The sequence below is a fragment of the Budorcas taxicolor genome, chromosome 9 (assembly GCF_023091745.1).
Source record: "Budorcas taxicolor isolate Tak-1 chromosome 9, Takin1.1, whole genome shotgun sequence".
Classification (NCBI taxonomy): Eukaryota; Metazoa; Chordata; class Mammalia; order Artiodactyla; family Bovidae; genus Budorcas; species Budorcas taxicolor.
This window is the reverse complement of record NC_068918.1, coordinates 34948302-34963579: the sequence shown is the minus strand read 5'-3', so window position 1 is coordinate 34963579 and position 15278 is coordinate 34948302. Positions and strand designations below refer to the sequence as shown.

Below are 15278 nucleotides of genomic sequence, written 5' to 3'. Positions count from 1 at the left end.
CCTTGAATAAAGGACATCACCCTTGCTACTAAATTGTATTATTTCTGTCATTTAACACCACTCTTGGGCTTCCCTGGTAGCTCAGCTGGTAAAGAATCTGCAATGCAGGAGACCCTGGTTCGATTCCTGGGTCGGGAAGATCTGCTGGAGAAGGAATAGGCTACCCACTCCAGTATTCTTGGGCTGCCCTGGTGACTCAGCTGGTAAAGAATCTGCCTGCAAAGTGGGAGACCTGGGTTCGACCCCTGGGTTGGGAAGATCCCCTGGAGAAGGGGACAGCTACCCACTCCAGTGTTCTGGCCTGGAGAATCCCATGGTCCATGAGGGCATAAAGAGTCGGACACAACTTTCACTTTCACAGGGAAGATATTAGGCTGCAGAGGATGAGATGGTTAGACGGCATCACCGACTCAATGGACATGAATTTGAGCAAACTCCAGGATACTGGAGGACAGAGGAGCCTTGTGTGCTACAATCCATGGGGTCACAGAGAGCCGGACATGACTTAGCGACTGAACAACAGTTAACGAAGGTTGTCAATCAAAATGTATTTTGGGCTTATTCAGTGCACAAGAAAACGTGAGATGCCCTGGAATTTTACAGCTTGTGAAGAAAGCTGGAAGACGTTTTTCCAATTCCGACAACAATCCTAAATTTTACATGACATGGACAATAAGGGAGAGCACGGCAGTGGGAGAGGAGCTGGGTTGGTGAACAATACCAAGTCTGGCTTATGGAAAATCAGTTAACTGACAGTAGGCATACAGAAGAAGAGTCAGGGTGGTAGTCAGTAAGTCTTGTTCTGCACAAGTTGAGTTTCAGCTACAAAGGGAACATTTAACTGAATGGGACTGAGTGGAGAGGCTGGAGTTGGAAACAGGGGTGTGCCAATCACCAAAACAGAAAAAGAAGCTGGGAGCAGATGAGAGAACCCTGGGAGACAGAGGAGGGGACGACCAGAAAACAGTAGTGGGTAAAGGGGTGGGGGAGAAATAAAGGGAGCCTTTAAAAAGACAAGAACTGGCCGAAAAGGCCAGAAGAAAACTAAAGGTGTCTAATGTCCCTGAAACCAGGGAAAAAGTGGGCATAATGAAAGTGGTTTACCGTGCTGGAGACTCCAGAGGTCACAATGGAAAAACTGAAGAGTATTGTTGGGCTGACAGCTCGGTCAGCTGTGACCCACGAGAACACCTGCAGCTGCTTGGCCAGGCTGGAATTGAGGTTCCAGGGCATCACAAGAGAGTTTTCTAGGTGGCAGGGGGTGGGGGGAGTGGGTGGTAACTATCTGTAAACCACCAATGGTTAGGTAAGAGTTTTCTACTGATTCCTTTAGCTGAGCCCTCAGAGCTCCCTGGAAAACAGGTCATGGGTCGACACCTGACCCATCGCCGCACACTGGCCAGGCCAGGGCTGCACCCTTCCTTCTCTACTTCCTCCCAACCCCAGGAGTTCTTCAAGCAGGTACACTTTCTCCTTGCCCTGTCCGCTCTCCCCCATACAAGCCAGTCAGATGCAGATGCAAACCCAAAAGTCCCCAGGGGTGGTGGGGTGGACAGCAGGGAGAAGCAGGTGGGTAGGAGGAGGAAGGACAGGCAGGTAAAGGCAGCAGAAAGAAGGAAGCTGGTGTGATTACTGGAATAGGCATATGGTGGGGAAATCCAATGTTTCAGCCTAACTCTATAAATAGAATCAATCAGACACCTAATTTATACTTCCATGACAAAATTTTATTGTCTTAAAGTCTAATCTCAAAAAAGAAACCAGGAAGAGCATTCCTAAAGCCACTGCATTGAGTTTCAGGTATACACAATTTAGAAGTGACATTTATTTTGTGGAGGAGGAAGAGTTCAATTTCTAACACTTGCTAACACTTCTGTCAAACAGAGTGAAGTATAACTTTCCAGCAAGAGATGTATTTCAGGCAGAGCATGACACTACTGATAAATATAACCATCAGATAGAACCCTTTCTCAAAAATACCTGGTGTAACCACTTTTTAAAAAAAGTTCTATTCATCTTGAGAACTCTAAGTTATCCATGGGTTCCTACTGAATAAGACATGAAGAAACCACAGACGGGCTCAAAACAAGGAAATCATTTCACGTGACTTCTCCAGTGATACCAAAGTGTGGGCAAAAATGACACATAACATCAATATTAAGTTATTCCCTTGGTTCACTGATGCTCAGTCGTGGCAAAAATATAATGACAGAACAAAAAAGGAAAAGCAAAACACCATCGAGGTTGGTGCTGGATGACAAACACTGACTTGCTTTGGTGCAAACTAAAGACTGCCTTAGTGCCAATAGCTAATAGTGAAGGAGTAATCACTGCTTAGAGAAGCCATAATATGCTCCACCAATCACAAAGGATAGTCCAGCTGAAAAAAGTCACTTTGGACACTGGAACCTCTGGGTTTACATAGGTAAAACCCCACTACAACAGTAATCTCTTCATGTAGAAGTATTTTTACAGTACTTTAAGGTGCTCACATCTCCCATGTGATTCTCTCAAGCAAGCAGTAGGAGAGGGAGGCATTATTACCATCGTGTGCAGTAATCTCAGTAAACTGAAATTTCCCAGGGCACCAAGGACCAGGTTCCCACTGCCACTCACAGCAAAGGCATTCTGAGCCACTGCACAGGTGGGAATGTGACCGAAGCCCATGACAGGAGCCGGCGAGCCTCTTTCAGCGGGTTTTACTCCAGGTTGGTTAACAGATGGCTAAATCAGTGTGCACAGACTCAACATAACGTTTAAATCACTTTTATAAGGTATAAAACTTTCCAGTTCTCAAAGCCCACCCAACAACCTACACTGTTCTCCTCTCAGAACCTTGGTGGAAACAGCAGAGGCCATAAAATGCATGCATGTGGGCAGCTGATTAGTTAGTAGCAGAGAGAGGAACCCAGGCCTCTACTTGCCCAGTTCCAAGCCATTACTGCTTAAACAGAAGACAATATAATGCCCACAAAGCAAACGATCAACTGCGACAAGAAGAGAGAGCTAGCTCTGTTTCTAACTCATTTTCTGCAGAACACCAAAAAAAAAGGTATGCCCAAAGAGCCCGAACCAGCAAACGAATGAGAGCTCTCTACCCAGAGTAGTCACGCAGGCATAGCAATCTGAATGCTTTTCAAGGAAAAAGAAAGCAAAGAATCAATGTCACTGCAGAGCCTACAATAATAATAAATGCCTAAAAATCCTGCCTATGGTTTTTCCAAGGTTATTAACTGAGACAAACCATTAGAAAGATCTACATGGTCAAACTAATTTAAACAAAGTGTTGGGCCAAAATGGCAACTTCAAGAATGATAAGCCCCAAAAGCTTAAAAATTAAACAGGGTTGACCTTTTGAATAAATCTTTGCCTTCAATTCTACAATGAGGGATAGCACCTCATTAGATGAACAGTCTTTACGCTGCTTTCAGAAAAAACAGCTATTAAGCTTTCACTAAACTTAAAGGTAAGGTGCAATGTTTTATAACAACAGGAGTAGAGAATGACACAGAATTTCAATTCTTTTTCGAGCATAACCTTTAGAAATCAAGAAACGAAAAATTCCACCTGCAACCCTCTGCTTCACCACAATCACTGAATGGTTCTAGTTTTCTTGCCAAATAATAAAATCATCAGTTTTCTCTACGCTGCCAACTTTGTGAAACACAAAGAATACAGTAGCCACACGGTTAATAACAGCACCACCAGGTACTGGGTGCCTTTCGACTACAACCTGTTTCACTGATTGTGTATGTGTTACCTCGCTGAACTCCTAAAATAAAACTCACAAAGAAGAAGTGCCCAAGTGGGCAGAAAGTTCTTGAATATGAACTCAAAAGCATCGTCACTGTATTTTTGCAAACCCAACAAACCTACCTGCAAGTTCTGGAAGCCCCAGAACTGCCTGAAGGAGCCTGAGAGAGCACAGAGCCTAAGACAGCACAACAGTGCTCAAGAGCTGTGTATCTGGTTTTCATAGAAACCTGCCAGTGGGAGAGCCACGCCTAGCAAAGGCAGGAAAAAAACACTGGTGCCTCAAAATCATTCTTCAAAAACCATAAGTAAGCCATCCTTCATTTTTTTTTTTTAGGAATCTGATGAAAGTTATGGATCTTCTTCCCAGAGACTCACATACAAAAATTTTGCATCATTTTAGAAGGCTTAGACTCCTAACGTCCATCTATATACAACAGAATGAGATTTGAAAAAAAAAACAACAGACACAAGAGTTCTTTAGAAACTGTTTGAAACGTTAGCACAATTTTGCTCATGTAAGTGAGCCTAGTTTTAATGCTTCTGACAAATCCTCTGCAAAGATGTCACCAAAGTAAAGGGAGTTTTAGGTGCTACCACTGACGCTCACCGTTTTCCCGTGCAATTCCTGTCGTTCAGGCCGCCAACCTTGTTTATGGCAGACCACGCTGTGAGAGCCACGTACGGCAGGGAGGCGGCTTGAGTATGAGTGAGTGATCTGGGCTTGTGAGAGACCTAGATTTGAGGACAACAGTCAAAAATAAGCAGTGACCTGTGAACCTATGAACACAATTAAGTACACGTACACTCTGCCAGGTTCAGTGAGCATCATAAACCCTACTCTAAGATTATTCCTAAGGAATTTCTCTGAATGACTCAATCTGCCAAGCAGAGGGTCAGTAAGGTTTTATAGGTTACATTATTGGATACAGCTGTTTAATTCTTCACAAAAAAGACCACATTCAACAATCCCATTAGTCCTAACTATGGCCAGAAACAAATCCAAATACACTTTGAGCCCTCATAAATACATTCTAATTTGTTTTGGGGATTAGCTGTTTGCTTTACTGCCACTCAGTGGGTAAATAATCCACCTGCAGTGCAGGAGACACAGGAGATGCAGGTTAGATCCCTGGGTCGGGAAGATCCCCTGGAGGAGGCAAACGGCAACTCACTCCAGTGTTCTTGCCTGGAAAATCCCATGGACAGAGGAGCCTGGTGGGTTATAGCACATGGGGTCACAAACGGTAGGACACAACTGAACATACAGCACAATCTTTCCAGACTTTTCTAATCTCAGTAATACCCCTTTCCCCCTCCTGCTCTCCCTTCTGCAGCCAATTTTCTTAATATTAACTCCTTTCTTTCTAATTAAACTGCCAGGCCTCCTGACTGTATTTGATTAGACTCCTGTTTTGAAAGTTATTTGAAACAGCTTGATACTTCCAATGCTTCCATTTATGATGAATCAGTACGCTCCATTTGGTATATTTGCTTTCAACAATTTACACTGAGGATAAAACCAAAGAACACAGCAGGGTTTCTAGATCTCACAAATCCCTGCTCCACAAGATACAGATAACTGCTCTGGCAGGCAGCACTATTTAAATGACACCCAATACATTTAAAAATATTTTTTAAAATTCCTATTCTCTCAGTTCTTTTGAAACCACCCATAAAACTTGAACCTGATCTCAAAAAAAAAAAAAAAAAAACAACACCAATTATGTCAGAGATAGTTGTCAGTCTTTGTTCTACTTTCCAACAGCATTTCAGCACAGAACCAGCGAGTTACCTCATTCCCACTGACAACAACGAATTCTGACAGAGTGCCTTGTTTCCAGGGGGGAACTGCAGCCCAGACCTGAAACACACACGCTGTGCATCAGAAACACACCTTTTTAAGAAAAAGCTAATCATGACAGTGTTCCCCAATACATACCCCACACCCTGTGAGAAAAGAGCACAAGTCCACAACCCACCAAACAACAGTTATTTTCACATGATATCAATGTATAATTTAGAATGATTCTGGATTTACCAAGTCAAACCACATTGGAGGTCAGTTCAGTTCAGTTCAGTCACGTCCAACTCTTTGCAACCCCATGGACTGCAGCACACCAGGCCTCCCAGTCCATCACCAACTCCCAGAGTTTACTCAAACTCATGTCCATTGAGTCAGTGATGCCATCCAACCATCTCATCCTCTATTGTCCCCTTCTCCTGCTGCCTTCAATCTTTCCCAGAATCAGGGTCTTTTCAAATGAGTCAATTCTTCCCATCAGGTGGCCAAAGTAATGGAGTTTCAGCTTCAGCGTCAGTCCTTCCAGTGAATATTCAGGACTGATTTCCTTTAGGATGGACTGGTTGGATCTCCTTGCAGTCCAAGGGATTCTCAATAGTTTTCTCCAACACCACAGTTCAAAAGCATCAAATCTTCAGCACTTAGCTTTCTTTATAGTCCAACTCTCACATCTATACATGACTTATGGAAAAACGATAGCCTTGACTAGATGGACCTTTGTTGGCAAAGTAATGTCTCTGCTTTTGAATATGCTATCTAGGTTGGTCATAACTTTTCTTCCAAGGAGTAAGCGTCTTTTAATTTTATGGCTGCAGTCACCATCTACAGTGATTTTGGAGCCCCCCAAAGTAAAGTCTGACACTGTTTCCACTGTTTCCCCATCTATTTCCCATGAAGTGATGGGACAGAAGCCATGATCTTAGTTTTCTGAATGTTGAGCTTTAAACCAACTGTTTCCACTCTCCTCTTTCACTTTCATCAAGAGGCTCTTTAGTTCTTCACTTTCTGCCATCGGTTAGTGTTATCTACATATCTGAGGTTATTGATATTTCTCCCAGCAATCTTGATTTCAGCTTGTGCTTCATCGAGCCCAGTGTTTCTCATGATGTACTCTGCCTATAAGTTAAATAAGCAGGGTGACAATATACAACCTTGATGTATTCCTTTCCCTATTTGGAACCAGTCTGTTGTTCCATGTCCACTTCTAACTGTTGCTTCCTGACCTGCATACAGATTTCTCAAGAGGCAGGTCAGGTGGCCTAATATTCCCATCTCTTTCAGAATTTTCCACAGTTTATTGTGATCCACACAGTCAAAGGCTTTGGCATAGTCAATAAAGCAGAAATAGATGTTTTTCTGGAACTCTCTTGCTTTTTCAGAGATCCAACGGATGTGGGCAATTTGATCTCTGGTTCCTCTGCTTTTTCTAAAACCAGCTTGAACACCTGGAAGTTCACGGTTCACATACTGTTGAAGCCTGGCTTGGAGAATTTTGAGCATTACTTTACTAGTGTGTGAGATGAGTGCAATTGTGTGGTAGTTTGAGCATTCTTTGGCATTGCCTTTCTTTGGGATTGGAAAGAAAACTGCCATTTTACAGTCCTGTGGCCACTGCTGAGTTTTCCAAATTTGCTGGCATAGTGAGTGCAGCACTTTCACAGCATTCTCTTTTAGGATTTGAAATAGCTCAACTGGAATTCCATCACCTCCACTAGCTTCGTTTGCTGTGGCTTCCTAAGGCCCACTTGACTTTGCATTCCAGGATGTCTGGCTCTAGGTGAGTGATCACAGCATCATGACTATCTGGGTCATTAAGATCTTTTTTTATAGTTTTTCTATGTATTCTTGCCACCTCTTCTTAATATCTTCTGCTTCTGTTTGGTCCATACCATTTCTGTCCTTTATCAAGCCCATCTTTGCATGAAATGTTCCCTTGGTATCTCTAATTTTCTTGAAGAGATCTCTAGTCATTCCAATTGTTTTCCTCTATTTCTTTGCACTGATCACTGAGGAGGGCTTTCTTACCTCTCCTTGCTATTCTTTGAAACTCTGCATTCAAATGGGTATATCTTTCCTTTTCTCCTTTACTTTTCACTTCTCTCCTTTTCACAGTTATTTGTAAGGCTTCCTCAGACAGCCATTTTGCACTTTTTTGCATTTTTGTCAGGAATGGTCTTGATCCCTGTCTCCTGTACAATGTCACAAACCTCCATCCACAGTTCATCAGGCACTCTATCAGGTCTAATCCCTTGAATCTATTTCTCACTTCCACTGTATAATTGTAAGGGATTTAATTTAGGTCATACCTGAATGGTCTACTAGTTTTCCCTACTTTCTTCAATTTAAGTCTGAATTTGGCAATAAGGAGTTCATGAACTGAGCCACAGTCAGCTTTCTTTTCTTTTTTTTTTTGCTGACTGTATAGAGCTTCTCCATCTTTGGCTGCAAAAAATATAATCAATCTGATCTTAGTGTTGACCAGCTGGTGATGTCCATGTGTAGAGTCTTCTCTTGTGTTGTTGGAAGAGGGTGTTTGCTGTGACCAGAGCATTCTCTTGGCAAAACTCTATTAGTCTTTGCCCTGCTGCATTCCGTATTCCAAGGCCAAATTTGCCTGTTACTCCAGGTGTTTCTTGACTTCCTACTTTTGCATTCCAGTCCCCTATACTGAAAAGGGCATCTTTTTTGGGCGTTAGCTCTAGAAGCTCTTGTAGCTCTTCACAGAACCATTCAACTTCAGCTTCTTCAGCATTACTGGTCAGGGCATAGACTTGGATTACCGTGATATTGAATTGTTTGCCTTGGAAACAAACAGAGATCATTCTGTCATTTTTGAGATTGCTTCCAAAGTACTGCATTTTGGACTCTTTTGTTAACTAGGATGGCTACTCCATTTCTTCTAAGGGATTCTTGCCTTCAGTAGTAGATAAAAATAATGATCATCTGAGTTATATTCACCCATTCCAGTCCATTTTAGTTCGCTGAGTCCTAAAATGTCAACATAGGAGGTAGACAGCAGTAAATCCTGCTGTATTTACCCACTACTTAGAGCACCAGCCAGAGAAGGCAATGGCAACCCACTCCAGTATTCTTGCCTGGAAAATCCCATGGATGGAGAAGCCTGGTAGGCTGCAGTCCATGGTGTAGCTAAGAGTCGGGCACGACTGAGCAACTTCACTTTCACTTTTCACTTTCCTGCATTGGAGGACATGGTAACCCACTCCAGTGTTCTTGCCTGGAGAATCCCAGGGACAGAGGAGCCTAGTGGGCTGGCGTCTATGGGGTCGCCCAGAGTCGGACACGATTGATGCGACTTAGCAGCAACAGTAGAACACCAGCAAGAACATGTTCTCTGGAGCTTTAATCCTGGATTCTATCACTTATTTGCTGTGGGACCTCTTTACAGCTTAACTCTCACCTGTAGACTGGCCTAACTGTACTCACTTCAGAGAGATTAAATTAGTTTGGTTTTTTTTTTTTAATGAAAAACAACTGGAACAGCGCTATTATTATGAGCTGACTTTAATTTCTTGGTATAAAGTTCAAAGTGACAAGGGACAGGTGATTATATCAACCTTTAGCTATTTCAAAACCATCTAACCCATAAGATAGAAATTGTCATTTAAAGACTTAAAAAGTCCCAATCATATCTTTTTTTCACTTGTCTGTATATTTTTTTCTTTAAAAAATTTTTTTAATTGGGGGGTAATTGCTTTATAAGCTTTACAACGCTGTGCTGCTTTCCACTGCACAACACCATGAGTCAGTTCTAAGTAGGCACATATCCCCTCCCTCTTGAGCCTCCTTTCCTACATGTCTCCTAAAGACTTGCAATTCTCAGGCACTAGCTTTAGAATGTTCAAGCATAGCAAGCTATTGTGACAGAACCAGAAAAGAGAATCATGAACTGAACCAAGAAAAGGAGGGTTCCAGCCAAAGCTCAGTATATCTGTTGAAAAGAAGAAGAAAAGGTCAGTGATATGGAATATACTTCCAAAAGCAGGAGAATGAAACCAGCCAATTTTGAAAAGGAATAGTGGAATGTGACAACTCACCTCATCTCCAGGTTTGAAGTACCTTACATCAAGTCCACACTCCATCACCACACCAGACACATCCCGACCCAGAGTCAGAGGAAATTCTTCTCCTTTGATTTTAACATGTAAAGGATCACGTTTCATATTTAAAGCTGTGGCTCCATAACCACCTAGAAGATACAATTTACTTTTTTTTCCAAAAGAATGAGATGCTTTCAAAACTGCTGCACTTACGGGCCAGGTACAATTCTAGATCCTCAAGAAGTAGATTATAAAGTAATCAATCTTACAAATTTTTTACCATCACACAGGAAAGCATAAAAACAATGAGTGTTGTTCCTTTCAAAGAAAATTACTAGGAAAGTTATAATCACTTTTAAGAAATTTTATATTGGACTATAGTTAATTAACAATCACTTTTTGAAATCTAATTCTGAAACGAATTTGAGAACTGGTCTTTGAAGATGGTTTCCTTATTAATTTATTCATTCATGAACTTTTTCAACACGAAATCATTTGAAGCCAAGTCTGGTGAAGCAGATAAATGTCAAAGTTGTCTGCAGTTAAGCAAGTAAATAAGGCATAGGTATAGTATCTGATACTAAGACACTGTTCTACGAGTAATTGTCCCTGTCTCCCAAAAAATGTTTCTAAAACAACTTTGGGTTAAGTGTAAGATTCCCAAATGGAAAAGAACCACTTGGCTGCATCAACTCTGATATGCTAAATCAGGCTGATTGTGTTATTATATATCTTTTTAAGAATATTTACATAAATATCAACTAAACAGAACTGAAATGTTCCTCTGCTCACTTTTTTGTTTTTCAAAATAAATTGGCTACATATAATAATCCAAAGCAGTTTATTACACATCATCCACACATAAAATGGTTTTCCTAAGACACAGAAGTGTCTGCTGTCATCTTTTCTGCTTGACATCCTCCTGAGAACATTTCTGCTACGTGAGGCTCTCCAAGATAAGCATCTTGCTTATCTTTTTAGGGTCATGCACCACAATTCATGCTCCAGAATCACTAAACCATTCTGAAAGTTTCCCCTTTTCTCCCACTCATCCTCATCAGATCTTAAGGATGAGGAGAAACCAGCAAAGGAGCCCAAGAAGGTTTGGCTAGTGAAAAGGTATCCAGAAAGTCAAGTGAAGAGGGCCATTTAAAGAAGTCAGATGCTGCTGCCAGGGAAGAAATTTTTCAAACAAGGTCAAGAGTTGCCAATAGATCTTTAAGAAACAAAAAAATTACCCCCAAAACAAAATATTGGATCCAACAGCACAGAAGTCTGTGGTGACCTTTTTAGGAGCAGTTGTTATGGCATGGGGTGACAGAGAGTATGGGAATGAGGAACTGAACACCATGAGAACATTCAACTCTTCCAAATATTGATAGTATTGCTATAGAAGAGTGGAAAAATGGGGCAGTGGCTGGAGAAGGGAAAGTGAGATTGAAGATTTTTGGTGGTGGGTGGTGGTGGTTTAGTTGCTACGTTGTGTCTGACTCTTGTGATCCCACAGACTGTACTCCACCAGACTCCTTTGTCCATGGGGTTTTCCAGGCAAGAATACTGGAGTGGGTTGCCATTTCCTTCTCCAGGGGATCTTCCCAACCTAAGGATCAAGCCCTGGTCTCCTGCATTGCAGGCGAATTCTTTACACCTCAGCCACCAGGGAAGCCCACTGAAGGACTTTTAAGTCTTTTTTTTTTTTGGTGCTCTTTATGAGTGGAGAAAAAACAGCCAGTGTGAGTGATCCAGGGGAAAGGGAAACACTGAAGATATAGGAGACAACTGCTGAAACAATGCTCCTGAGTGGGTGAGCAGGCATGGGGTCTAGAACCTTGGTGGAGGGCTGGCCTTAGATGGGAACAATGATATTTAATCCATACAGCAAGAGGTAGAGAATACAGGAAGAGAGGCTGACAGGGGAGTGCAGAAGTTGTTTTTCTAATAAAAAATCAAGACACATGGAAGAAAGCATTTTAAAGTTGGGCAAGTCCCAGAAAATCTAAGCTGATGGCCACCATGCCGATATTAGATACATGCCAGCTGGCTAGTTAGGAGTGCATTCTACCAGGGGAAAAATAACTTCCCATGTAATACTCACAAAAATCACATTTAGTCTTCCTGTCTTACATTCCTTTTCCACCTCTCAAACACAATAAAACAATTATTCACTGAAATTCCTATGCGATTTGATCAACAAAAGTGGGAATTTAGTCAAGTAAAATTTTCAAGCTGCCAAAAAAAAACAACAACAACAACAAACCATTCCAGTCCCTTTCTGAGCTTCACAGCCTGCAAAAGAAGGCTGTTTTCTCAGTTACTTGGATATCGACTGAGTAGTCCTGGCTCACTGGTACCAGCTAAACTAGTCCCAAATCCAGAAATAGCTGGTAGTTAGGAACTGAGAATCTGCTTGGAGACAGTGAATGGGGAACCTTAGCAGTTTTGTGTCACTGTTAGAGGTGATCAGTTTGGTTCAGAGATGGAACGACCTGGAAAATCCTAAATCTGCCATCAGTTTCAGAATCTTTGATCTAATCTAAAGAAAGCAAACTTTGTAGGTATAATGCTGTTGGCTGATTTTTTTTTTCTATTTTAAGATAATTCACTTTTCATTACCTATTTATATGATTTATGATTTTATATCCAACAACAGTAGCCATCTCCAGAAAAATAGGTGGCTTTCATCTTTCAAAACAGGCATGTCCTTGCTTTCTTGTCAAGGGAAATGATGCTCCCTATAGTTTACAATTTCATTTCTCCAAGCTACCATTTCAGGTATCTTCTGCAATAGTCATCATACATTCTCAAAAAAGAATCCATGGGCAGGAAATACAGAGGATAACTACAAATAATATTATCCAGTCAAGTCATTAAAAAACTATGATGTCTCAAGAATACTATATAAAAGTAAAATCTGTTATTAAATAGCAGCCAAGAAAGTCCAGATTCAGCCATTCTACTGAAATTAAAATGTACAAGGTAACACAAATACATAGACTGTGCCTGTGCATTCAAAGAAATGAAAAGTTAGCAACGTATTGACTGGAGATGTATTAATATGCCTTTTGTCACTTGAACATTATTGACCAGAGACGTTTAATAAAATTGCTGGTCACAGGCGCTGATTTCTAAAAAACATCCCCTGGTCAATAATGTGTTCACAGATCTAAACAAAGACAAAATGCTTTTAAAAACTGCTCAAGGATTAAAAAACATCATTTTACTTTGTAATCAAATTAGAATGAAAATATAAAATGACATTAATGACTGAATGACAACTACATATGTGAAACACCAAAAACAAGCTATAGTTGACAGGGCATGGGCTCTACCTTCAAAGAGCTTATAATCAAGGAGATGGCAAATACATACTGCTCACTAGGTATAAATCTACCACTTAAAGATAATTCCAATAGGAGTCTCCCTGTTGGCTCAATGGTAAAAAAAAAAATTCACCTGCCAATGAAGGAGACATGGGTTCAATCCCTTATGTGAGAAGATCCCACATACCACAGCGTAAGTCCACGTGCCACAACTACTGAGCCCGTGCCCTAGAGCCTGGGAGCTGCAACCACTGACCCCACGTGCCAAAACGACCGAAGCCCAAGTGCCCTAGAGTCCATCCAACGCAACAAGAAGCCACTGCAACAAGAAGGCCAAGCACTGATGCTAGAGAGTAGTCCATGCAGCAAGGAAGACCAAGCACAACCAAAATTGAACAACAATTTTAAAAAAAAGGTAATTCTGATAAAAACTAAATTATCTTCATGCCCAATGCAAACAGAATAAGCTGAAACACCTAGCAGCAGCAACTATTCTAAGCAAACAAAAGGAATACAAGTGTATATTTCATGGGGCAAGCACCATAAAATCATTTAAACTTGTATCTCTTTCCCCACAAAGAAATGTGTAATAGCTGTTCCTCATATGTCTAGATCAGCACTGTCCAACAGGGATGTAATGCAACCCACACAGCTAAGTTAAAATTTTCAAGCGGACACTAAAAAGTGAAAAGAAAGTGAAATTAATGCTAATAATATTTTACTTAATATATCCAAAATATTATCAGATCAATATATAATGAATATATATAATAAATATAAAATTAATAAGACATTTTACACTCATTTTTTACTAAGTCTTGAAATCTAGTGTATATTTTACACTAACTGTACATCCCAATTCAGACTAGCCACATTTCAATTGCTCATTTTTTGTCGTTATTTTCCAAAGTTAAAGTAATTCACAAACAGTAATCAATCTTTTCAGCACTGTAATAACTGCATAAGGAATATAGTGCACTCCAAGCTTTGTCAATAACCCCTAGCAGAAATTAAGATAACATAATTCCCACTGAAGATAGCGCACAACAGAAAAGCCTATTTTAACTTCCAAGGGCAGAACGCAACAACAAAATGAGGAAGAGTACTGTGTCCACATCTTGGCATCCTGTTCTGCTGCTTTGTCCACTGGACCATTAGAAAAAGCTGGGAGTAGTGGAAGGGCAAACACAAATTACTATGAAAATGCAAATTCTGAACTGATGTGGAAACATAACCATACCTTTAAAACCTGCGATGGACCTCAGAATATCATAAAGTTCCTAGCAAAGTGTACCAGAAAGTTAGCTGTGGATACAATTCTCAAGTCCCAATTTACATTTTTGAGGTAGCATTGGAAGCAATTCAAACTTATATTTTGTAAAAGATTAAAGCATACCATGGACATTGCCAGTTCAAAAATTTTTGAAATACCTACTGAGATACTGTCAAAACCCTAAACCATTTCTTTGTGTTAACCCCCCAAAAAGTGGTCAATAACAACTAATCTTTTAAAACTGATCCCTGGTGAGGCTGTCTCAAGTTTAAAAAAAAAAAAAAAGATAATGAGCAACGTCTTTTGAAACTTACTTCTCATATTAACATCTATAGGATTTATACTTGCAGCGTGAACTTTGATAATGACTTCATTTGGATAGTGTATCATTGGTATCATCATGTTCTGGGTAAATCGAAGCACTTCATTACTCCCATATCTATCTATCACCCAAGCAGGCATGACAGTGCTTCTTGGAGAGGTAGTACTAATTTTTCGAACTGAAGGCTTTTGTACAACTTGGCTTCTCCAGAAGCAAACCGCAGTGCATGCATTTCTTCTTAACACACAGGTCTTCAGAAATCCCATTGTAAACAAGTGGTTGAATTACGTGCCCTAATTAAAAGGCACTTAAACGGGATCAAACCCTCACACCTGAATTCCGTCAAATTCTCCCCAAACACTCTGGCCGGTTTCAAAGCTGAGAATTTTAAAATGAAGACAGACTAATGGAGCAATCAAAGAAAGAAGAGTATGGATTTACTTTGCTCTTCACATCTGAAATACTCCAATTAACGTTCCAATCAGTATGCCATTCATTTTCCTCCTCCCTTACACCAGCTCCCCTTAAAAACAAAACCCCTAAAATCCTGCCCTGTCCCGGAAGCCCTCTGCAGGAGAAGCCGATTCCTCTCGCGATCCAGACGCCACAGAAATTCACAGAAATTCACTTCCAGGCTTCCGCCGCGACCCTAGCCCGCAGTCTCCTTGCCACCCTTTCTCTTTCCTTTCGGAACTTGCTTAGCGGCGCCAGCCAATCGTGTGCAAAGATCATTTGCCTTGGGCTGCAA

The 15278-nt window shown here is 40.9% G+C and overlaps 1 protein-coding gene across 1 annotated transcript in view; it reads right to left on the bottom strand.

The window, feature by feature from the left end:
- RTN4IP1 (reticulon 4 interacting protein 1) overlaps positions 1-15203 on the bottom strand; it is a 52438-nt gene extending 37235 nt beyond the window's left edge. Inside the window, exons 1-4 of the mRNA XM_052645833.1 lie at positions 14523-15203; positions 9613-9764; positions 5549-5617; positions 4364-4488 (exon numbers count right to left, since the gene is read on the bottom strand). Coding sequence (XP_052501793.1) covers positions 4364-4488; positions 5549-5617; positions 9613-9764; positions 14523-14796 — 620 coding nt within the window. The 5' untranslated portion in view covers positions 14797-15203. The remainder of the gene's footprint in view (positions 1-4363; positions 4489-5548; positions 5618-9612; positions 9765-14522) is intronic.
- Between the last annotated feature and the right edge of the window lie 75 nt (positions 15204-15278).